Source organism: Mirounga angustirostris, unplaced genomic scaffold (assembly GCF_029215605.1).
Source record: "Mirounga angustirostris isolate CCGP_5_RB_7025 unplaced genomic scaffold, mMirAng1.0.hap1 SCAF_15, whole genome shotgun sequence".
NCBI classification, from domain to species: Eukaryota; Metazoa; Chordata; class Mammalia; order Carnivora; family Phocidae; genus Mirounga; species Mirounga angustirostris.
In genome coordinates this window covers 19,342,345-19,366,586 of record NW_026991723.1, presented here as the reverse complement: position 1 = coordinate 19,366,586, position 24,242 = coordinate 19,342,345, and the positions used below count along the sequence as shown (strand labels likewise).

General features: G+C 38.7%; 1 protein-coding gene across 1 annotated transcript in view; it reads left to right on the top strand.

Moving 5' to 3' along the window:
- The window catches only part of GNAQ (G protein subunit alpha q), a 311,208-nt gene that overhangs the window by 225,427 nt on the left and 61,539 nt on the right, over positions 1-24,242 (top strand). Inside the window, exons 4-5 of the mRNA XM_045882287.3 lie at positions 5,316-5,444; positions 8,066-8,195. Of these exons, the coding sequence (XP_045738243.1) occupies positions 5,316-5,444; positions 8,066-8,195 (259 nt within the window). The remainder of the gene's footprint in view (positions 1-5,315; positions 5,445-8,065; positions 8,196-24,242) is intronic.

The following is a 24,242-nucleotide window of genomic DNA, read 5'->3' as shown; positions in this document are numbered from 1 at the left end:
GGATTAGAGACAGTTCAAACAAGTTCCTAGAAAATGCTCTGTCCAAAACAAACAAATGTTCATTCCATCCCTAATAAACTTTACCATTTCTCCTCTTCATATAACCCTTTTGTTGCCACACGTTGGTGAAGTCCTTTGTAGGCAGGGATTGTATCCTGGGGATCTCACACATAGCCTTCGCACCTACGAGAATGTCATGGTCAAAATGTATCCGTGAATTCTAGATGACCCTGCATTTTTCTTGTGGTAGGAAAGAAATGATTGAAATCTTACTACATGAGTTTTCTTGTTGCCTTGCTTTTCACTGAAAACCTTTAGAAACCCATTTCTTCCATTAAACAGAGTAAGTCAGAATTGTCTGTCAATAAGGTACCACTCCCTCCATTTCAATCATTTCTTTCCTACCACAAGAAAAATGCAGGGTCATCTAGAATTCACGGATACATTTTGACCATGACATTCTCGTAGGTGCGAAGGCTAGAGGGAGTTCCAAGGCCTAAAAGCTTAATATTGACAAGCATGAAACGGATCTACAGATTATTTCACTCTGTGGCCAGGACCTGAAGAAGAGCGGGAAGCACATCTGCTAAATGAAGTTAAATGATGCCTTTCCTCTCTGTGTTGTCTCTACATTCGTCAGAGGCATTTAAATTCAGAATTTAGTTCTTACATAATCAGGCCAGTAATAGCCCAGCAAGGTAATTACATAAAGGCAGGTAGCTAACAACCCCCTTACTCCTGTGTTTTCTCCTAGAAAGTGTAACCTGCCGTCCTAACCACTACCATATTTTCCATAAAATTGTCTTAATTTGGGTCACGTGTTGAGCACCTGCTGTGTTCTAGGCCCTCGGCTAAGTGTCGGTGACCAGACACGAACAAAGGTAGTCATGATCCCTGACTCCACCGAGTGTGAAAGTCCTGACCGGGCAAACACATGTGGGAAGATATTGAGGGTTTTGTTTTTTTTTTTAATCAGTTACCAAGTTATCAATTACAAAATGTCTCAAAGCAAAGGCAAGGTATTCAGTCCCCATGGGTGGATTGGAGTATGGATTCATCAACCAAACCTCCCATTTTCTGGCACACTCTTAAACATGTCTTGTCTCTTAGACAGTTAAATAAGTCCCTGACATCAGGAGAGACCTACTGCCAGCCACTTGTTACACATACATTGCCTTGGAAATGTACCTTGTGCCTGTCACCATAGCAACACCCTGAGAATGACCTCAGCAGCCACTCAGAATCATTCCTACAAAACAAATTATAGCTATAATTAACTCTCTGAATTTACTCTGCAATATAAATTTGTTCAGACCTCGGTGTTTCTTTGTAAAAGGTTAAATGAATGGAATAATCCACTGCGAGCCCCCCCCCCCCCGCCCCCATAGTCCACCCAAGTTTCTCCTAGGATTATGAGATGCTTCAATGGAAAGCACGGTTCAGTTCAGAGACTCTTCTATTACCTTTTCTTAGAATGTGACAGGAATCAACACATGAGGACGTGCTGGTCCTACCGCTCCGTAACCATATTTCTAAAGGAACAGGAGTGGCTATTTCCCCTAAGCAGATGTGAAATGCAGAAAGTGCTATGAGCCCAGAACAACGGGCCACATGGGTGGGGCTTATGCAGTGAGAAGCTCTCCATGCTGGCCACTTCCTGGCAGTGAAAGATGCAGGACTCCGTTGCACCCACATTTCACCTGCTCCACAAATTTTCCCCAACCTGTCTTCAATCCCGGTGTAGCTCCTGAGACACCCAGACCTTCCTCCGTGTGGCTGGGTGGTTTGTTGTGTTTTTTTCGTTTTGTTTTTCTTGCCTTGTTTTGGAGGTGTTTTGGGTTTGCCTTGATTTGGATTCTAGATGATGTACAGTAGAACTAGCGGATCTCAGTGCTGTTCCTTTCAGCTTTTTTTTCTTTTGTGGAGCTAGATTAATCCAGCTTCAATACTCCAAATTGAAGTGAGCCTTTCTCTCCACCACCCCACTGAGAAAAAGCAAAAAGAATGTCAAGCAAGAACTGTAGAAATGTATGGAACATCTTTAATAGTCATTTCCTTGCTATGCAATTTGTTGTCACCTGCGCAGTGAACAGATAGAGCAGAGCGTGACAAGCAGCAAGTCAGTGCTCAGTGTAAGTATGTTTTTATAACTCTTTGTGGACCGTACTGACATTGAAAAGGAGCAAAAGAAAGACGAAGGAAAAATATTCTTGCCTGTATATTAACACTTTAGATATTCTATTGCAGTACTGCCCTTGCTTCATGGAGAGATATCGTGAGCCATATTTTTAGGGGACTCAGTAAGCCCTTTTAAGTGGCTTTTTGGTCGCAGAATCAGTACCCCGATTCTGTCTTGTCTCATCAGGGGCAGTGTTATGATTTCCCACTTCCTGTGATGATTTTTTAAGTTCTCCTCTGCAAATACACATTGATATTTGAAAGTGGAGGGGCAGAGAGTAGTCTGTTCAGTTCACCTTCGAGAAATGGAAAGCCATGATTTCTCTTTGCCCCAGGAACACGACAGCACCTTGTGTACAAGAATGAACCACTCTCTGTGTGACCTCTGTGAATTGCAGTAAGTGAGCAGAAACGGTTTACTGGGCAGCATATTTCTGAGCCAGCTTGCCAATGTAAATTAGAAGTTCTCTGATTCCTCTGAATTGGTTTTGGTATATGTGGTTAAATAAATGGTAGTCTCGTGGGTTTCAAAATGTACATTCACTTCAAGTTTTTCAAATCAGAAGACTTCATGTCTATAGACTAGCAGTTGATTACAGTGTGATGAGATAAACCAGAATGAGATACAAACCAACTCCCAGAACATGGGCTTGTTAACCCTACCTCCAAGACCATGCCACGATACTGACTAAAATTTTGGATCCAGTCCATTTTCCTTCCTGCCTCTCACACCAGTCTTGTCCTAGTCTCCCTGCGTTCATCCTCTAGCCATTTTTTTCTTTTTCTTTTTTTATTTTATTTATTTGATAGAGACAGAAACACAGAGAGAGAGAGAGAGTGAGCACAAGCAGGGGGAGCAGCAGAGGGAGAGGGAAAAGCAGGCTCCCTGGCAGGCTCCCTTCAGGGTCTAGCCATTTTTATAATAATTCAAGGTATCAGGCTGGTTCCTATCAGTCAGTAGAGAGCAAATTGCCAGCTAGAGAATCATTGATGTGTTTGGGATAAGGCCACTAGAATACTAACGAATTCATTGCTTTGAACTAGGAATTTCCAAGATTATCTTTTTTTTGTCTCAGAGAATTGATATACCTCCAAAAAGGCAGTAATTTTATGTCTTTGTTAAAGTCACTTAGCTCTACTATTTTATGATCCATGAATCTTAGAGAATTAATGCAATCTTTCTTGTTAACACCCAGTTTCAAGTTTAATAATAATTAATATGGAAACACCACTAGTAACAATGGTATTTAAATAATGCTGAGACTACGGGGCGCCTGGGTGGCTCAGTTGGTTAAGCGACTGCCTTCGGCTCAGGTCATGATCCCGGAGTCCCGGGATCGAGTCCCGCATCGGGCTCCCTGCTCGGCAGGGAGTCTGCTTCTCCCTCTGACCCTCCTCCCTCTCATGCTCTTGGTCTCTCATTCTCCCTCTCGCAAATAAATAAAATCTTAAAAAAAAATTTAAAAAAATAAATAAATAAATAATGCTGAGACTAAATGCCAGCATAGGAAATCCATCTCTCCATCCAACAAATATTCATTACGTACTATCTGCCAGGCCCTCTTTTAGGTTCTGAGGCAAAAATAACGCTGGGTGAGACAGAACCCTTCCCACAGGTAGGTCTCGTCAACTAAATGGTTGTGCACTTGCTGAGTGACAACATGCTTGCTCCAGACCTTTCCTGTTACGTACCTCAGAACTCCCTGTCGTGTTTTGTGGGCATTTAAGGTGTTGAGATTCTAATCCCTTCCGATTCTACTAGTGGGACCACCTATTCTTTAAGTCTTATTTATACGTTAGTTACTTTATGTATACACTTGGTAGTTGTATGCTTTGCAACCACAGCTGGGCCCCATTCTCTCCAGGGCCAAGGGGAGTGTAGCAAGCCTTTGAAATCATCAGGACGCCATGAAGACCGGTCCTTCTCACCGGTTTGCCATTAGTTCTATCAAATCACGCTGTTCTTCAAGTTGCAAAATATCTTTTTGCAATTTGAGAGAATGAAAGGTAAATGGAATATAACGTTTTCGAAATGGCAGAATGACTCGGATGGAGACCGTATGTGTCGTTGCCAGGGGTTAGGCTTAGGAGGGCAGTACACAGGACACTTTCTTTGTGGTGACAGAACAGTTCTGTATCCTGGTTGTGGTGGGAATTGCATGAATCTCTACATGTGATAAAATTTCACGGAACTATACACTCCACCAAAAAGTGTGTGTGTGTGTGTGTGTGTGTGTGTAAGAACTAGTGAAATCTAAATAGATTGTAGTTGAGTTCCCAGTATTGGATCAATGTCAGTTTCCTGGTTTTGATAATACATTGTCAGTATGTAAGGTGTTATTATTGGGGAAGGCTGTGGGAAGGGTACAGGGGAATTCTCTGGAATATTTTTGCAACTTCTTGTATGTCGAAAATTATTTCAAAATGGAAAGCGTTTTTTTTGTTGGTTTTTTTTTTTTTTTTTTTAAGGAGTGCAGAAGTATCATAGAAGCAGATAAATTTAAAGTTTAGGTGTCGTGACTCTAAACACTGGGAATATCTGACCTTAGACATTGTTAGCTCAGTAACCAGAAATCTCGAATCTTGTGGCTTCACATTAATCACAAATGACTTAGCTTTGGACAGAATTTAGGACATGTTATGCTGCTGTCCTCTCTTAGGGGAATAAGGAAATACATTCCAGAAAAAAGGCTCTGATATTCTGCAAAAAGGCAAAAAAAAAAAAAAAGTGTCCTGACCTTACATATAACTCTGTTATCTGTTTGTTTATACAAGTATACAAACAATATAAGTAATTCAAAATCAGTTTGCTTTAAACTCCTGCTTTACCCACCAGACCTGCTAAATAAGCAGAAAGTATTTCTTTTCTTTTCCCCCTCTACTTTTTGTATGGGTTCTAAGTGAGAGAGAAGAAACGAGAAAGCCTGTGAACCAGATAATCCATAGATGGGTTACCTTGCTGTGGCCAGTGGAAGGTTGACTTTATCTTTCAACTTTCCAGATCTCTCTATCCCTTTCTGATATTTTCCTTCCTCTTCTCCACCTCTCTTTTACGATTTATTTTTGCCCTCCCATTTCGAGAGGCAGATTTGGCATGATGGTGTCCTAACGTTCTCATTATGTCTTCCCTCCTCTAGCTATCTTAATGACTTGGACCGCGTTGCTGACCCTGCCTACCTGCCTACGCAACAAGATGTGCTTAGAGTTCGAGTCCCCACCACAGGGATCATCGAATACCCCTTTGACTTACAAAGTGTCATTTTCAGGTAGTAACTGAGTCCATAAAACCCACCTCCCAGCTCCTGTGCCTTGAGTAGTACATTTGGGGAACTCTACAAATACTGAAATCATGTGTAGACTTTGAAACTATATCACCTGTAGACCAGTTATTATCATTAGATACACAGGTGAAATAATATGTTCCAGAAAGAGGAAGCAGAAGAAAGATGTATGGGCAGGTTTCTCATTTCAAATTCAGTCACCAAGAAATCAGTAAAGTCTTAAGTTTGCCAGTGGTTGGTTGAACAAGATCAGTCACTTAAACATTGGTCCTGACTGTTATTCTTTGAGAACTGATCCTGACTGTTCTTTGAGTCAGATTTTAATTGTGAGGACAGTGGATATATTTTTAGATTTGTATAACCTATGAATGACCTTATGACCCTACTAATAATAGAAACTGTATGTTGTGAGAAGCTTTCATGTTGTTTCCTCCAAGTCTGCTGATACCGGTGCAGAATTCTTCAGTAGCAATAAAAATATGGGATGTTTTATATTCCTGAAAAAAGTTGCTTGAAAAGTTTTAAAACATGTAATTTTGAAAATGGATTGATGAGCCTAGTCTAAATTTATATAGGAAAATAGAATGAAAACTGCTGCTACTGTTCTGTCTGGGTAATACTTCAGGAAAATATTTTAATTTTTTTTCAAGAAGAGAAAAAATAAATAATACCAATATGCTTTCATTTAATCTCTTATTATACAGTCATTCAGTTATACTTCTAGTTCGAATACAAATCACATTGTGCTTTGAGAAGTGAAGCCGTGTGAATATGTCTTTGAGCATAGAGAGTTGAGTTCTCTGGGGGAGCCTATCCCATTGAAGACAACCATGTTCACTACAGGGACGTGAAATCGGGGTTATGTGACTCCTACCGGGTAACTGCCACGTGGCTCAGATGAGCAGACCCTCAAAGCACTGTGGGTTTTATTCTGATCAGTCTCCGCCCCTGTAGTCAGGTCTGGTTGCCATATGCCGCTCTAATAGACATCTGTAAAGCGGGTGGCATTCTAGAAATATTTCTGAACCTCATTTTTTTTTTTTTTTCCATCTCTAAAATGGTTGCATTAGGTGATCACCAAGGTTCCTTGTAGCTCCAGCATGCTGGATTACTTAAGCTTTGAGTTCATAGCATTTGGAGATCTTCAGTTTGGAACACCCAAATTTCCTACCACTCATAACTGTACTACAGAATATTTTCAGAAGACCTAGAGCATTTCATAGAGATTTTCATCTCTTCATTGTTTTATGATTAATAGTGGATTCTGAAACAAGGCTACTCTTACATCTTGTTTTTACTACATTTTGTTCACTAGCTGTAAAGGATGTTTTTTTGCCACTACAGTAAAAGTAATGACTAAGAAGAGTAATTTCCTGCCATCATCAAAAGGATCTTATACGGCTCAGGGTGACAGGGTTTTATAGAATGATGATTTCATGTAAATGAGTAATGAATTGTTCACTTGGCATGAGGGAAAAGCTCGAATTTAGTATTTCTAAAGACTTAAGAAGTCTAGTTTTGATGTCCATAGTTCGTAGGTCTCCCTGAATCCATTGCTTTGCCCCTGTGCCTTAGAGAACTTTTAGAAGCAGTCACTAGAGGATCCTTGATTTCTAAGTTTGTGTTTAATGCGCAGAGGCAGGAGAAGACCAGCATTTTCAACAGATGCTCAGAGAGCCCTCCTCTCATACTTTTGTACCTGAAACTTTCATTCTCTGAAAGTATTTTATCCCACAAACATTGTGCACATTTTAGTCAAGATATGGATTGAACAATTTGAGGAAACTTGGCTTCAGTGCCAACTATTGCCTGATATTTTCATATAAATAGTAAAACTCAAAGTAATTGAGGTCAGTGTTGGTTCCTAACCAGTAACTCAGCACATCATTGGTATGTTAAAAACAAATCCTTGAAAGAGTTCAAATGATGGTGTCTTGAAGCATCTTGGTTTTTTGTATGCTTCACTTCTTAGCAGGTTAACAAGTTTGTTTGTTTAAGGCCAATTGCACCATGATACCCAGTATGACTGGACCTGTCCCAAATTATTGCCAGTGTTGGAAGGAGAAAAGTAGTCAAAAAACTCCATGGATAAAGTATCAGTGGAGTTCTGTTTGCATTTAGCTGAAGCATCACATGTACCCATATTGAAATATATAGCATCTTGTATCTTTTAAATGTGTTTGCAGTCCTTTCTAGCGTCCTTGAGAAATACACAAGGTTCTTCATTCTCATTTTACAGAAAAAGAAACTGACATCAGTACTTGCCATTAGAGCTTACCACGAATAAAGCATATTTTGTTTCAGACTCTTCTGTGCATGATTAAGTAAAACACCATTTTGCTTGACTTGGCACAGGATTTTTTACAAAGTTATCGTTTTCATACAAGTTTGATAACTTTCTTATAACCACAATGGTTTATTACCCAGAATGTCTTGCCTTGGATTGTTAGGTAACAGAAAATGATTAGATGTTCAAGAAGTATTAACTGAATTGACTTGGATGACCATTCTCTTTAGAGAGTGTTTTTCCTAAGTGTGTAAGTAAAGCTGTGTTTATATTGATTTTTTTTTATATGCTATTAATATGAATATTGTTAACCTTGCAGAATGGTCGATGTGGGGGGCCAAAGGTCAGAGAGAAGAAAATGGATACACTGCTTTGAAAATGTCACCTCTATCATGTTTCTAGTAGCGCTTAGTGAATATGATCAAGTTCTCGTGGAGTCGGACAATGAGGTGAGTGCCCTTCAGACAGGCAATGGATTATCATTTCAATATCTGACACCTGACACAAATCAATAAGAGGGTGTAGGGTGTGGCACATGGGGTAAACTGATTTCATTGCTTTTTAACTACTGATTGGGGATTTTTTTCAATAATTAAAATAACCCTATGGTAGCACATGATATAATCAGAACAGTAAACTCTTTTGTCAAATATATGAGCTGGTCTGTGTGTTGAGGTTTAATTAGACCCTATTTTATACTCTTACCACTGTGTAGACGCTCTGAAAATGAAAGTAACATAGAAAGCCCTAGGCTAACCCTCACATCATTTTCTAGCCCTCTTCCTACAGGATGGAGCTGGGAGTGTTGGAATGAGTCAGCCTGTTTTGTTTTGTTTTCATTTTGTTTAAATCATTGTTTGTGTGTTGGGTGGGTCCCAAAGAGTACTCAAAACCTCTCTTGGCAAATGTGAGTGACTTTGCAGCTGGGCTCTAGATCAGTTCATTGTGGAGCCAAGAAGTGTCTTGGTGACATGGCCATTCTGCTCTTAGACAATTCTGTAGGCTGTGGCATCATTTTGTCTCTACTAAATAGTGAGTGGTTGGGAAAAATATCCTTGATATGCCTGTCTGGAGAACCGATTCAGTATTGTCATCTTCTCCCCATTACGTGAAGACCTCTAACAGGTATAAATACGGATTTTGAGGGTGATAAAGTCTCGATGATGAGTCAGAGTTGACTATGGAGGATAATACAGGGGCATAGAAAACTCGCTTTGAGCTGGAGTTCAGCACGCATGTGTGTTGGGGGAATCGAAAAGATGCCTGATAACCTGTTAGAAGCAGAAATTGCAGACGGAGATGCCAAGAGTAAGTATTAAATATCCTTCTAATAGGATAGAAAACAAAGAGAAGGAAATGAGCTATCTCCAATAGCTGATTAAAATATACTTTTAATTCTATACATTTTTTGATATAGAAGAATTTTGGTTTCTGGTCCTTTTAAATATTTTCTTTTTCTGCAAGTATTAATATCTCTATCAAAATACATATCTAATTTCTTTTGTATGGAGGGTTGATAAATAAAGAGTTTGGGAACCAATATCCCAAATAGAGCTGAGTTGCCTCTTCATGCATTTCAGAATCTTTCCAGGGGTGCAAGCATGTGGGCTTTTGAATCAAAGAACTTTGTTAAGAGTTTTTATCAGCCATGTGCCATCTGTAGTTGTAATGAAAAGTGCCTGCTAAGCAAATTAAAATCTGCAACAATCAGTTACCAAAATTTAAATTAAGCAATTACCATCAGAATTTTAGCTGTAATCTGTCCATACATATTTCTCTCTTTATATCTGTGTTCATTTGTTGTTCCGTCATCCTTGGATGTAGTATTTTGAATATCGTGCATATCTGGGGAACAGAATAAGACATTTCTCAAATCTTTGAAAGTTGAATCAAGAGAGAAAATGTTTAGAGGGCTTGTCTACTATGTGCTAGGTACCAGAGTATCTAAAGAGATACAAAAATGGAACCTAAAATTAACTTTGCCCAGAAGGACATCATTAGAGATATATCCTTTTGTTAGAATAGAGAGTGTGGGGAGAGGAAGGCCTTGGTTATATAGGTCATGATCTCTCTGCTTTAGTTTTCTGTCCAGTAAAATAAAACTTAAGACATTTATCAAAAGAACACATAGTGTTATTTCTTATGTCACTGTTTATAGCTAGAGAAATGGAAGTATTTATTGATATACATTTTATACATTATATCTATAAAGACATATATGTTGTGATTTAATGCTCATCAGTTTACTGCTTTAAAATTTACAAAACAGAAAAGAAAGTCAGTTCCTTAGGTAGATCATCACCTAATTCTACCACATAAACCCAGTCCTTCAGTTACCTCGACATCACAGATGATTTATCCCACTTTTCACCCAACATTACTCATAGATATCTGGTTTTTGTGTAAAAGTATATTATTTTATATTAATTAGAATAAGACGACATTGTTTTGATGATCAGATATCATAACGAAAGTCTCCACAGTAACTTGCCATTCGATGTATAGGCATTATGTGCATCTAAAAATATTTTGCCAGCTTCATTGATTCCTTGGTGATACATTATGCTACAAATTAAGATAATCTGTTATCTTTTCCATTAGGACTCCCAGATCACTTGTGAATATTTTTAAAGCCTACCTTCTTATTCTGTGAGATAAGTCGTTTCATGGTGCTTTTTTTCTCAGACCTTAAGTCAAGCCAGTTGGTAATATTGCAAATGATTTTCAGCATAGTAAGAACAACGCTGCTCATTAATTACTTCATCCATGTTGACCACAGCCATCACTGTTGGTAATTAGGGAACTCCATCGAAAGTATTTTTTAATGTCGGGTTGTAGTCACATTCTTTTTTTCTCCACTTAAACTAATATATGAAAATGCCATTTCCTCTCCTCTTCGTTAAATCATGAAGGAAATTCACAACTGTAGAATCCCACCTTCCCCAGATTTTCTGGTTTTGGTGAGACAAAACTGAAACCAACTCTTGAAACCTTTTGTTCTTGGTTTTGAAATCTGATGGTCATCACTTTAATCCAAAGCAGACATTGTGGTACCTCCCTTGGTATATATTTGTGAGAAACACCTGGAAATGGCTACTGACAGCCTCCCCTTCTGTCCCGGAGAACTGTGGAAAATGCGCTGCAGGCCACAGGCAAAAGCAGTTGAAGGACTTTGGATGATTGCTTTTGCTTTTCATATTTCTAAAACTGTGTGTATTAATCTTCAAGGTTTTTATGTAGATCTGCTTTTGTCTTTCTAGATTTTCAGCCTTTCTAGGGCTTGGGGAATGAATTTCTTCATTTTTTTCCTCCAGAGAGGAACACATATCGTCAAATAGAGTGAGACTGGTCAGGATCGTTGAACTGTGTTGATTTGCGCATTCCCTTTGCTGTGTTATTTTCCTGTGATAACACATGAGCGTGGAGCCACCTGCTCCACTGTAATCCTTCCTTGCCTGTATTATTACTTCAGCGCCCCTGAAAGCGAGCCCACACAGCGAGGCAGCCCCATACCACATTTAAGCTTATCAACATGGATCTACACTCTTGGAGTCTTGATTTTTCTGATTTTTTTGTTATGTGAATATCTGAGCACCAATACAACAATAATTTCTCAGACCTTGAGTCAGGGGCTGTCTTACAGACTATGCTTTTCCCAGAATCTCCTCCTCTACTTCCTTTCTGAATGTGCACTCCTAACTAAAATTAATCCCTTTCAAATGGTCACAGCCCATTATGTCTTAGTTTTAATAAAACATCGAGATAGTTCCCACACCCCAAGTGTTCCTTTGAACCAAGATAGATTTCTCCAACATTGCTTTCCATAAACATTTATTCTTGAAACCTGATTCTTGGAGTGGCTCAGCTGATTTAGAAAATAAATGTATAAATAAAAGGAGAGAATAGACATTTGTAATACCTTAGCACTTTATGCCTGTTCAAAACTTTCTTAAACCATCCCTTGTCTGAATCTCGCCCGCCTTCATCCCGGGGAGGTGAGATGATCAGGTTTGTTGGTAATGCAGTCTAACAATGAAGATACAAGAATGGAGAGATTAAGGCCCATGGTCAAAGTCACCCAAGGCCTGAAGCCAGGCCCTTTTAGACCAGCTTGCTTTCCCCTCCTTCACAGTGTCTTCCAGAAGAAAGGGACAAATTCAGAGGGAAAGTAAAGGGAACTATACATATCCAAGGAGCATGGAAGTCACATGACAATCCTGCCCTTGCAAGAAGGAATTGAAATACCCTCCTCTGCCCCTGTGTACCTTGTTAAAATCCTAGATGACAGTAGACCAGCCAGAGATCCTTTGCGGGTGGTTCAGAGTTCCTGTATTGCTCATTTGATTTTGAACTGTCTTAAAACAAATAGTCTAAAATATGCATTTCCTTCAGATACTTCTCCTCTCCTGGGTTTTAAAACGAATCCATTTTGAAGTTACTCGGCTACAACCAAAGTCTGAACGTTTTCCTTGAAAGTGTGAAACTTGTACCAAAGTACAAGTTTGCTCTAAAACTTCAAGTGAGTTTGGGGAATTTTTCTTCATATAAAATTCAGCGTTGGTCAGGAAATGACTAAAAACTGAGAAAAAAAATTCCAACCCCAGAGGGAAGGTCTATAGGAGACTTAGAAGTAGTTAAAAGGAAGGAAGAGCTGAGTTCATGATGTCCACTCTCAGTTGGATTGGCCCTCATGTCCTGTGTTGATCTTAAATTATGAAACCAGAAACTTTATCTTGCTCCTCAGCCTTTGGCATACTCGGCTTGGATTCATGGCGTGATTACTAAGGATCTTCCTGAAAGACATCCCACTTTTTTATATTTTTAACTCTTTTTCCCATTTCCTCATTCCTTTGTTCATTTTTTAGCCACCTGTCTCTTTTTTATTTATTTATTTTTTATAAACACTTAACTATATTTATTATTTTTTAAAAACACTTCCAGTTTAAAATAAAATCCCTTCAAAAATGTTTTGTTACAAATATAATTTACAGGGTATATTTAAAAATCCCGACAAATCCATTAAGCCAAGTTTGATAAATCAGGTTATGTTTCCCTCCTATCTAGAAAAACATTACATTCAGTAAAAGGTATCTTGATTCTTCAAATATTCAAGAGACATTTTAAGTTATAGTGTTAATGAAAATGTGGAAAAATAATTAAACATACTTTAGCACATGGAGCAATTATATATTCATGTTGATAAAATTCAACACATCCTCAATGAACACTGTTTTCCTAATATTTTTATCTATAAATTTTCCTACAAATCAAAGCATTCCCTCATGTAAAAAGAATCTCATACTTTTTATAATTATATAATTTTACAATATTTCCAGTCCCTAAAAATGTGTTTTGAATAGCAAAAATGGAAATATTGAAAATGTTATTTTTAAGGTAGTTTTTTCTAAAACCTTTCATTAATTGGAAGGTCAGTAAATGTTTCTCTACAAACTGAGTAACTAAAGCAATGTATAACATTGAGGTCATCATCCAATATTACTCCTTCTTTAAAGATCACCAGTAAATAATGTTTTTGATATGATTAATACTCTAGTTCCTGACTAGGGCTCTCCATGTGATGTAGCTTTATATTCTGTAATCACTCAGCTTCACACTTCTTGTTTTGCTATTTTGGCTGTCCTTTCTATTTTGAAATCCATGTCCTTCCAGCCATTCACTCTGCTCAAATCACTTTAGGGAAGTCATTGGTCCCCCCGTGACCACACTTCTGTTGTCCTGTAGCTGAACAACTTCCAAAGGCAATAAATGCTTGAGTTATGCCGCTTTTCTTCAAACTCTTCTTTCTTTCTCTTCTTTCTTTTTCTCTTTCTTTTCTTTCTTTCTTTTCTTTCTTTCTTTCCCCTCTTTCTTTCTTTCTTTCTCTTAAACAGAACATTTTCTACTTGCAGGAACTGCAGTGGGAAGGGGGGCACAGCAGAGTCTCTAATGGGAAGCAGGATGGTCCTTCTTCATTCCTGCATTAGTTATGAATGGCAACAAACTGAAACAAGGCAACATCTCCCCTGTGTATATAGACAGAGACTGTAGGAAGTTACATGGTTTTAGAGATGTAACCCAGAAGACAGCCACCTGTCCCTTTTTTAAGCCCCTTCCCCCTTTCATCCTCTGGCTTTCTGCTTCCTCATTATCATACTCCGCCACCTCTCTGCTCAGATGGCTTGAAAGAAGCTAGGAAGAAGTTTTCTGATCACCGTCTGTGAGTTAGAACCGGAGACCTGCACTCGGTGCTGGTAAGGGTGTGGGTAAGCGGGCACACGTGGACACTGTGTACCTGTATACAAGGCTTACATTAAACCCATACTGGTATAATCTACGCAATAATCTATTTTTTTTTTTTTTAAGAGAGAGAATGGGGAGAGGGAGAGAGAGAATCCCACCGTGGGGCTCGATCTCATGACCTGAGCTGAAATCAGGAGTCCAACACTTAATTGAGCCACCCAGGTGTCCCTGTGCAATATTCTTTGTAAGATGAATTATATTATATGAGAAGGGCAGATTGCCAAGGAGTATATTTAATATAATCTGATTTCTAGAACTATATACATAGAATTATTATAGAGAAGGTTGTTAACCTCCCCCCCCAAAAAAGAAAAGAATTTGGAAGATTTTCTACCACAATCAGGGTGTAAGCAGTGATTGTCATTGTTGATAGTGATAGTGTTACAAATAACAACTGAAACAATTTTTTTAAAAATTAAGATTTGGGGCTCCTGGGTGGCTCAGTCAGTTAAGCGTCTACCTTTGCCTCAGGTCATGATCCCAGGGTCCTGGGATTGGCCCCACATCGGGCTCCCTGCTCAGTGGGAAGCTTGCTTCTCCCTCTGCCCCTCCCCCTGCTCATGCTCTCTCTCTCTCAAATAAATAAAAATCTTTTAAAAAAATAAAGTAAGATATCAGATTGGAATTTTAGCTCTGCCATTTATCATCTCTGTCCATTTTTCTTCTGGATTATCTATCATTTTCTTACTAATTTATATGAGTTCCTTACATTCTTTGAATGTGAGCCCTTTGTCATATGCACTGCAAACATCTACTTTGCAGATTGCCAGTTATTAATAGTGTCTTTTGATGAGCAGAAGTTGTATATTTTACACAATAAAATTTATGAAAATTTCCCTTCGTGGCTATAAGCACACATGTGTCTACAAATACGCGTACAAGATAGGGTAAAGTCAATCACCTGAAAAGTCTGGATGAAAGGACTGTAGGGAATGGAGGGTGAGATTAAGAATTAAAATGCCGATGACAGAACCAGGTACCTATCCTAGCAGTAGTTCATCAGTGTAGTCAAGCATCTCTTAGCAATAATAAAAGGAGGTAATCATGGCCTATTAGAAGATTCATTTTTCTTTAAAACAAGTTAGCTTCTCTCTGTACTGAGCTACTCCTGCAGCTTCACAAGGAGATGCCGTGGGAGGGAGGAAGTTCCATGGATAATAATATCCCTCCAGGAAACCAAATACTAGAATTCATAGGGCTGTCTCTTAAGCTGCTCTCAGTGTAAGTTGGTGCCATGGCATCAGAGTTGATCCTGGGCCAATACCCAGTGGTCTAAACACACAGCTTGGTGTAAGAACAAGAGTGAGAAGAGCTAAGGAAGTGGATTTTGTTTTTAGAAACTATTTCAGGGCGCCTGGGTGGCTCAGTTGGTTGAGCGACTGCCTTCGGCTCAGGTCATGATCCTGGAGTCCCAGGATCGAGTCCCGCATCGGGCTCCCTGCTCGGCGGGGAGTCTGCTTCTCCCTCTGACCCTCCTCCCTCTCATGCACTCTGTCTCTCATTGTCTCTCTCGCAAATAAATAAAATCTTAAAAAAAAAAAAATTTAGAAACTATTTCAGTGATACAAGAGAGCATAAAGTTTGAGAGAACTTACTTGCTTTAAATATTTATCTTCACAGAAATAAAATGATACAGATGCAGTTAAAGACCTTACATAACCTTGGATTCATTTCTTTCCTTCCCCAAAAGTTCCTGGTTTCAAGTTGGCACTGTGCATATTTTTTCACTTCTTTACTACATATGTATATGTCATTAAGCAGTATGTAATATTGGATGCTTAATATTATTCATGATTGTAAATTATATTTAGATGATTTCATTTTGCAATGTGTTTTTTTTTTCCTTCACTCAGCATTGTTCTTGAGATTTTTTTTTTTAATGTTACTGCACATGGCTTTAATTCACTTATTTAGACCACCATCTAGTTCCATTGTGTGAATATGCCCTACTGTGTTTCACACGCTTCTCAGCCAGCTAGGTGGTTTTCAGTGTGGGTTACCTTTTCCCACCCTTGCCTGTTCTCCCCCTGACTTCAGCCCCCAATGGAGTTGTCCTTTTTTTAATCGATACATACACCTTTTAAATATATTCTGGTTATTATTGTTTCCCAGGTATACATATAAAAATTAGCTCTCAGTGCATGGCTTGTCTTTTTGCTTTGTTGCTTACGGAAGAGCTTTAATCTTTTTTTTTTTTTCCTAAAGATTTTATTTATTTATTTGACAGAGAGAGACACAGCTAGAGAGGGAACACAAGCAGGGGGAGTGAGAGAGGGAGAAGCAGGCTTCCCGCTGAGCAGGGAGCCCGATGTGGGACTTGATCCCAGGACCCTGGGATCATGACCTGAGCCGAAGGCAGATGCTTAACGACTGAGCCACCCAGGCACCCCGGAAGAGCTTTAATCTTAATGTAGTCAGCTCACTCATTTCCTTTATTGGTTGTATTATTGTATTTTCTTCAGGAATATTTTTTCTTCCCCTAGAATATGTAGATATATCCCTTATTTTCTAGTAAAACTTACAAGGTTTTACTTTCGTAGTTTGTTTTTTTTTTCTTTTTTTCAGGGGGGGGGCGGGGGTGGGGGGTGGAGCGGGGTGGGGAGAGGGAGAAAGAGAATCCCAAGCAGGCTCCATACCCACTGTAGAGTTAGAGGCGGGGCTCAATCTCACAACCCTGAGATCATGATCTGAGCCAAAAATCAAGAGTCGGATGGATGTTTAACCGATTGAGCCACCACGACACCCTTTCATAGTTTTTCTATACACCTTAATTGATTTTTGAGCATAACAGGGGTTAAGGATTTCATATTTTCTTGCTATATATCTGTTCAGTTGATCCAGTACCATTTATTGGATAGTAAATCCATCATCCACCTCTACTGATGGGGTTTTTTTTTTTTTACCTTTTTCTTTTTTAAATTGTGAAATATATACATACATATAAAGAAAAATACACAAATTCAAAATGTATAGCACCCTGACTTATAAGTCATCTGTGTGTCCAGCACCCCATCAAGAACCAATGCCAAGGGGCGTTGATCCCAGAGTCCTGGGATCGAGCCCCGCATCGGGCTCCCTGCTCCGCGGGAAGCCTGCTTCTCCCTCTCCCACTCCCCCTGCTTGTGTTTCCTCTTTCACTGTGTCTCTCTGTCAAATAAATAAATAAAATCTTTAAAAAAAAAAAAAGAACCAATGCCAAGACCACAGAAACCCTGGTAGTGCCCCTCCCCCAGCAGGTACCACTGTTCTTGAAGGGAGTCACTTCTTTGCTGTTGTCTTTAGTTTTAATACTTAAATATGTATCCCTGAACCCCATAGTTACCTTTTTACTTGTGTGTAACTTTTATACAGAGGGAGTCAAATGGTGTGTTTTTGAACTTTTCTATAAACTTTTGTGTCTAGCTTCTTTTGCTCAAGATTAAACTTTGTAAGGTCTATACATTTTATATAATTTATTCATTTATAATCCATTCATTGCCATTTAGTATTCTATTGCATGAAAATACCACTATCCTTTTATCCGTTCTACTGTTTATAGACTTCTCATGGGTTTCCAGTATGGGGTTATTACAAATAATGTTTCTGTGAATATTCAGAGAAATATTTCTTGGTGTACAGGCACACATTTCTATTGGATATATACCTAGGAGTAGAATCTCAGGCACACAGGGAATATGTATCTTCAACTTTAGTAGATAAGGCAAAAGTATTTTCCAAAGTGAGTGTAACAGTGTACATTCCCACTAGTTATGTCTGAAAGTTCCTGTTACTTGCCACTGTTTTTCATTTTAGCTCTTCTGATGGTTAGAGGACTGAGCTGTAGGCCTTGCGTGCACCTGTTTCCCCGGGCATACATTCACTCTGGGTGCAAAGCTGTGGTGGTTCACTAGAGCCCCATTTCCTCAGGCTCTCAGCTGCCACCTCCAGAATCAGCCGCTCCCCCTCGGAAAAGAGGCCCCAGATCATAGGGTCACTTCTCTAGACCTTTCCTTCCCCAGATCTTGCCCTGGTACTTCTTCCCTACTTTTCAGCTCTCTGACACCCTTAAGCAAGTATATTTTTTATTGTCTTATTTCTTCTGGTTGTCCTCCTTCCCATTGATAGTAACGATACATGTGGCATGCATCAAGTTTTCCTACATCTGTGGTTCTTTCTCCGGGTTTTCTATTTGGTTGATCTGTTTACTACTCCTGTACCAATATAAAGGTTATCAGGTCACTAGTTTTGTCATAATGTTGATATCATCAAATCTACCTACCTGTTGTTCTTCAGAATTTTCTTAGCTATTTTTGGTCCTTTACTCTCTCTCTCGTAAATTTTAATTTCACCTGATCAAATTCTAAAAAACAAATATGATTAGAATTTTAATAAATATATAGATAACTTTGAGGTTAGTCTTTCAACTTTGCAGTATTGAATTTTACCACCCATAAACAGGACATGGTGTATATAGCTCACCATTACTGTCATTTAAACACTGCTTATGTCATTGTATGTGGTCAGTTTTTATAAATGTTCCATAGGTGCTTGAAATTGTGATTTCATATTTTTGGGTACAAGGTTCTATATTATATCTATTAGAACAAACTCGTTAATTGAGTTATTCAAATCTTCTCAATCCTTACTCATTTCTTGTCTATTTGATTGATTACTGAGTTACTTTTTTATTGTTTTTTTTTTTTTTAAGATTTTATTTATTTATTTGAGAGCGAGAATGAGAGAGAGAGAGAGAGAGAGCATGAGAGGGGGAGGGTCAGAGGGAGAAGCAGACTCCCCGCCGAGCAGGGAGCCCGATGCGGGACTCCAGGATCATGACCTGAGCCGAAGGCAATCGCTTAACCAACTGAGCCACCCAGATGCCCCACTTTTTTATTGTTTTTAATATTTAATTGACATAGGCATATAGAGAACCACATATAAATGATAAGTGTTCAGTTTGAGGTATTATCACAGAGTGAACACATCCATGTAATTACCATCTACCATGAGAAATTGACATTATTAGGTACCCTAGAAGCTCCCTTGTGCCCCTTTCCAATCACAACTCCCCCCTCCCTTTCCCCCAGGAGTAACTACTATTTTGACTTCTAACACCATTAATTTTGCCCTTTTTGAACTTAATATAAGTGAAATTAAATACATTCTTTTATGTCAGCTTCTTGTGTTCAAAATAGCGTTAGATAAATTCATGTTGTGTGTCACTAAAGTTTTTCATTTTTATTACTTTATATCATTCAATTAAATGAATATGCCACAATGTATCCCTCCTATTTTTGATGGACATCTGAGTGGTTTTCTCTTTGCCAGGGTTGTGCATAATGCCACCATGAATATCCTTTTCATGTTTTTTGGCTTATATGTGCCTGGTGTTCTGTCCGGTAGGAATAGAATTGATAATTCACAGTGAATGTGTATGTTCATCTGTTGTGGATACTGCCTGTGTTCATTTTCTAGGGTTGCTGTAACAAATCACAGGCTTGGTGGGTTACAAAATAGAAATTTGTTCTCACAGTTCCCAAGGCTAAGGCTCGAAGTCTAAAATCAAGGTATCAACAGGGCCATGCTCCCTCTGAAGGCTGTGGAGGAGAATCTCCCTTCTCTCTTCCTCTTTCAGCTTCTGTTGGCATTCCTTGTGGTTGCCTAGCTCAGGGCTCTTCCTCTGTCTTCCCTTAGCCTTCTCTCTGTCCATGTCTTCTCTTCTGTGCTCTCTTAGAAGGACACTTGCTGGATTTAGGGCCCACCCAGGTAATCCCGGAGGATCTCATCTCAAGATCCTTAACTTAATTATGCCTATAAAGATGTTTTTTTTCCAAATAAGGTCTCATTCACAGGTTCTGGAGGAAAGGGTGTGAACATACGTTTTGGGGGGGTCACCATTCAACCCACTAAGCTGCCAGTTTGAACTTTGGAAACAGTTTACACTTCCACCCACAGTATATGTGTGTCCTACTTTCTTACCAACATAGATACGCTCAGCTTTTAAGTTTCAGCTATTATATTGGGTGTGTAGTAGCATCTCATTTTGGTGTGAATTTGCCTTTCTCTGATTACAATGAGATTGAATACTTTGTATATTTCTTTACCATTGAAGTGCCTTAAGGAGCACATGTAAAGGATAGAGTTTAAAAGTGCCTATTTAATTCTATTATCAGTTTTCTGTTGGTCTGCTTTTTTAAAAAATCATTAATTTAGAGGTCTTTGTATATTCTTGATACAAATCCTTTGTAAGTTATCTATATTGCAAGTAACTTCTGCCACTCCACGATTTGCTTTTTTACCACCTTAAATGATATATTTTTTTTAAGGAGGGGGAGAGAGAGAGAGAGAGAGAAAATGCCAGCAGGGGGAGAGGATGAGGGGGAGGGAGAGGGAGAATCTCAGGCTGACTCTGTGCTGAGTGCAGAGCCCCACCCTGGGCTCAATCTCATGATCGTGAGATCATAACCTGAGCCAAAACCAAGAGTGGATGCTTAACTAACTGAGCCATCCAGGCGCCCCTTAAATGATATCTTTTGTTGTGGTCAATTAATTGGTCTTTTAAATTCTATCCTTTACATGTCCTCCTTAAGGAATCTTTCCCCCCAATTGTAGTGCATAGCATTTATATTTTGGAAATGGCCATCTTAACATGATATTTGCTGTAAATTTTTTGGTCTTGAATTATATTGCGTATATAATTTCACCTTTTTTATTTTGTCAATTCTAATTAGAAATAAAATACTAATATTAACACCAGCATTTTAACATTATAAACGTAAATAACCACCAGCATGTAATTTTTCCTTGATCGTAACATCACTTGGGTAGGAATTACCCTTTTATGTACTTTGGGAACATTGGAGAAAATGGAAATATATTAAACTTTTATTTTAAGGTATATATTTCTTCTAGATAAATATAAAAATATATAATTTATGAAAATAAAAATGGTATACATTGTATACTATATATCAAGTTACCCTGCGAATCTTTTGTCATAAAAATATATGTATACCTTGGTCGGCTCATAAAAGTATACAGAAATGAATCCCTGAAAAGAAAAAACCAAAAAAAAAGGAAAAAATATCCTTTTATGGGGGAAAAAAAAGTAAAGCAAACTGAAAAGCCGCGTGTGGGGTTTTTTCCCCCTCACTGACTGAGTTATTTTTAAACCTCCCACTTCGGTTGTAAACTTGTCTACTTTTTTAATTACACACTTGTATTTTTTATATTTGCAGATTTCATTATTATGTCCATGATAAGTTTGCAATTTGTATGTACTCCTGATGAACTGTTGTTTCTGTCCTCAAGAAGATGGTGGGTGTTATTTTTTGTTTTTTGTGTTTTTTTGTTTTTTAAGTCTGAGTGCTCTTTGCTGAAATAAAGCAGTTATGCAATACCCAGACCGGAAGTGCCCGTGTCCTGCCTTTTGGTCTGGTGAGTCACAGAAGAGGCTGTGTTTCTGTAAGAGGTGGGGAACAAGCAGGAGGGAGGCAGCAGGGAGCCAGGGCCACACTGGGCAGACGACACATGCAGGAAGCGAGCTGAACAGGTTGTTACTAACTTGGGAGCCAAAGAGTATTTCGGGAGCGGTGTCTGTAGTGACAGAAGGTCTAGCCATGGAGAAAGTGGAAGAGATTAAATTGAGGGTTTTTTTTTATTAACAGCTTATTGGGATATAACTCGTATACCACCCAATTCGCCCTCTTAAAGTATATGCTTCAGTGGATTTTAGTATATTCATAGAATTATATGAATGTCACCACTATCTAATTGTTTTGTTTTGCTTTTTTAAATACAAAATAGACTATTTTTTAGAGCAGTTTCAGGTTCACAGCAAAACTGAGTGGAAGATTTCCCATAGGTCCTCTTCCCTCATACATGCATAGTCTCCCCCACAGGGCATTTGTTATATTTGTTACACTTGGTACATTTGTTACAATTGAGGACCCTACATTGACATGTGATGATCATTCAAAGCCCATAGTTTCCTTCAGGGTTCACACTTTCTATGGATTGTTGTACATTCTATGGATTTTGACAAATACATAACAACATGTATTCACCATTCTCGTAGACAGAATGGTTTCACTGCCCTGAAATATTCTGTGTTTCTCCTATTCATCCCCCCTCCCTCCCTCCCTCCTACACTCTGGCAACCACTGATTTTTTACTGCCTCCAGTTTTGCCTTTTCCAGAATGTCGTAAAGTTGGAATCCTACAGTATGTAGCCTTTTCAGATTGGCTTCTTTCACTTAGTGATATGCATTCAAGATTTATCTGTGTCTCTGTGGCTTGGTAGCTTGTTTCTTTTTGGTACTGAATAATATTTCATTGTCTGGATGGACCTCAGTGTGTTCATCTCTTCACCTGCTAAAGGACATCTTCGCTACTTCCAGGTTTTGACAACTTTGAATAAAGCTGCTGACAACATCCATGTGCAGGTTTTTGGGTGGACATAAGTTTTCATCTCCTTTGGGTACATACCAAGTTTGCAGGATTGTATAAGAGTATGTTTCATTTTGTAGGACACTGTTCAACTGTCTTCCCAAGTTCCTGTACCATTTTGCATTCCCATCGGCAATGAGTTCAAAGCCCTGCTGCTCCACATTTGGTGTTGTCATTGCTCCAGAGTTTGGCCATTCTGATACGTGTGCAGTGATATCTCTTTGTTGTTTCAGTTGGCATTTCTCTAATGTCATATGTCATAGAGCATTTTTGCATATGTTTGTTATTTTGCATATCTTCTTTGGTGAGTTGTCTGTTTAGGTATTTGGCCCATTTCTAATCCGGTGGTTAGTTTTCTTATTGCTGAATTTGAAGAGTTCTTGCATATTTTGGATAATAGTCCTTTATCAGTTCTGTCACTTGCAAATAGCTTCTCCCAGTCTGTAGCTTGTCTTCTCATTTTCTAGTCTTATTTTCTTGTAATGTCTTTGCCAGCTTTTGATATTAGGATAATGCTGTCTCACAGAACAAGTTCGCATGTATCCTTCTGCTACTGTCTCCTGGAAGAGACTATAGATAATTGATATAATTTTTTCCTTAAATAGAAGAAGGTAGAATTCACAAGTGAGCCCACCTGGACCTGCTTACTGATTTGGAAGGTCGTTAATTATTGATTCAGTTTCTTTACTAGATAGAAGCCAATTCAGATTTTCTATTTCTTCTTGTGTGAGTTTTGACAGATTCTGTCTTTCAAGGAATTGGTCCATTTCATGTAGGTTATCAAATTTGTGGGCATAGAATCGTCCATAGTATTCCTTTCTTGTCCTTTTAATGTCCATGAGCTCTGTAGTGACCTCTTCTTTTGTTTCTGATACTAGCAATTTGTGTTCTCTCTTTTTTTCGTAGTTATCCCAGCCTGAAGTTAGGCTCTGATAAAACCCCAATAGTTTATACTCTGGTAAAATAATTTCCCTTGAGACCAGCCCTTATTAGGAAGAAAAGAATGCTCTGGTGTATTTCATAATGACTCCTTCTCCATCCCCTTATGACCATATTCCCCCAGAGTCTTTAGTGCTCAGACTTGCCCTCCAGCAATTTGTCAGTTACAATTTAGGGTTTCCTCCCCCTACGTTGGTCCCTGTGGAAGTTTTTGTCTCGGTTTCTGCTCCAGTAAGTTGTGATTCTCTGTATTCACATGTCTGTCTCTCCAATTCGTGGGATAACAGTATGCCCCATGTCCTCACTTCTCTGATGGATCTAAGAAGAGTTACTGATTTTTCATTTTGTTCACCATTTTACTTCTTGTTAGGACTCAGTGGCTTGAAGTTAGGACTTCCAAGCTTCCTGCAGGACAGACTGGAAACAGAAAGTCACTGCTCTCTAATATGAGAACATTATTATTATTACCCCCAAATTAAACACCGTTCCCATTATCAGTCACTTTCTCTGCCTTCTACCACCCCCCCCCCCCCACAGCCTTGAGCAACCACTAATCTACTTTATGTCTCTATGAATTTGTCTGTTTTGGACAATTCATATAAACGAAATCATGTAATATGTGGGCTTTTGTGTTCATCCATGTGGTAGCGTGTTTTAGTACTTCCTTTTTTTTTTTTTTGCCAAATAATATTCCATTGTATGGATATACTGTATTTTACTTATTCATTAATCAGTTGATGGACACTTGGGTCAATCAGACTTTTTGGCTATTACAAATAACGCTGCTGTGAACATTCATGGACAGTTTTTTTCTGTGGACATATATTTTC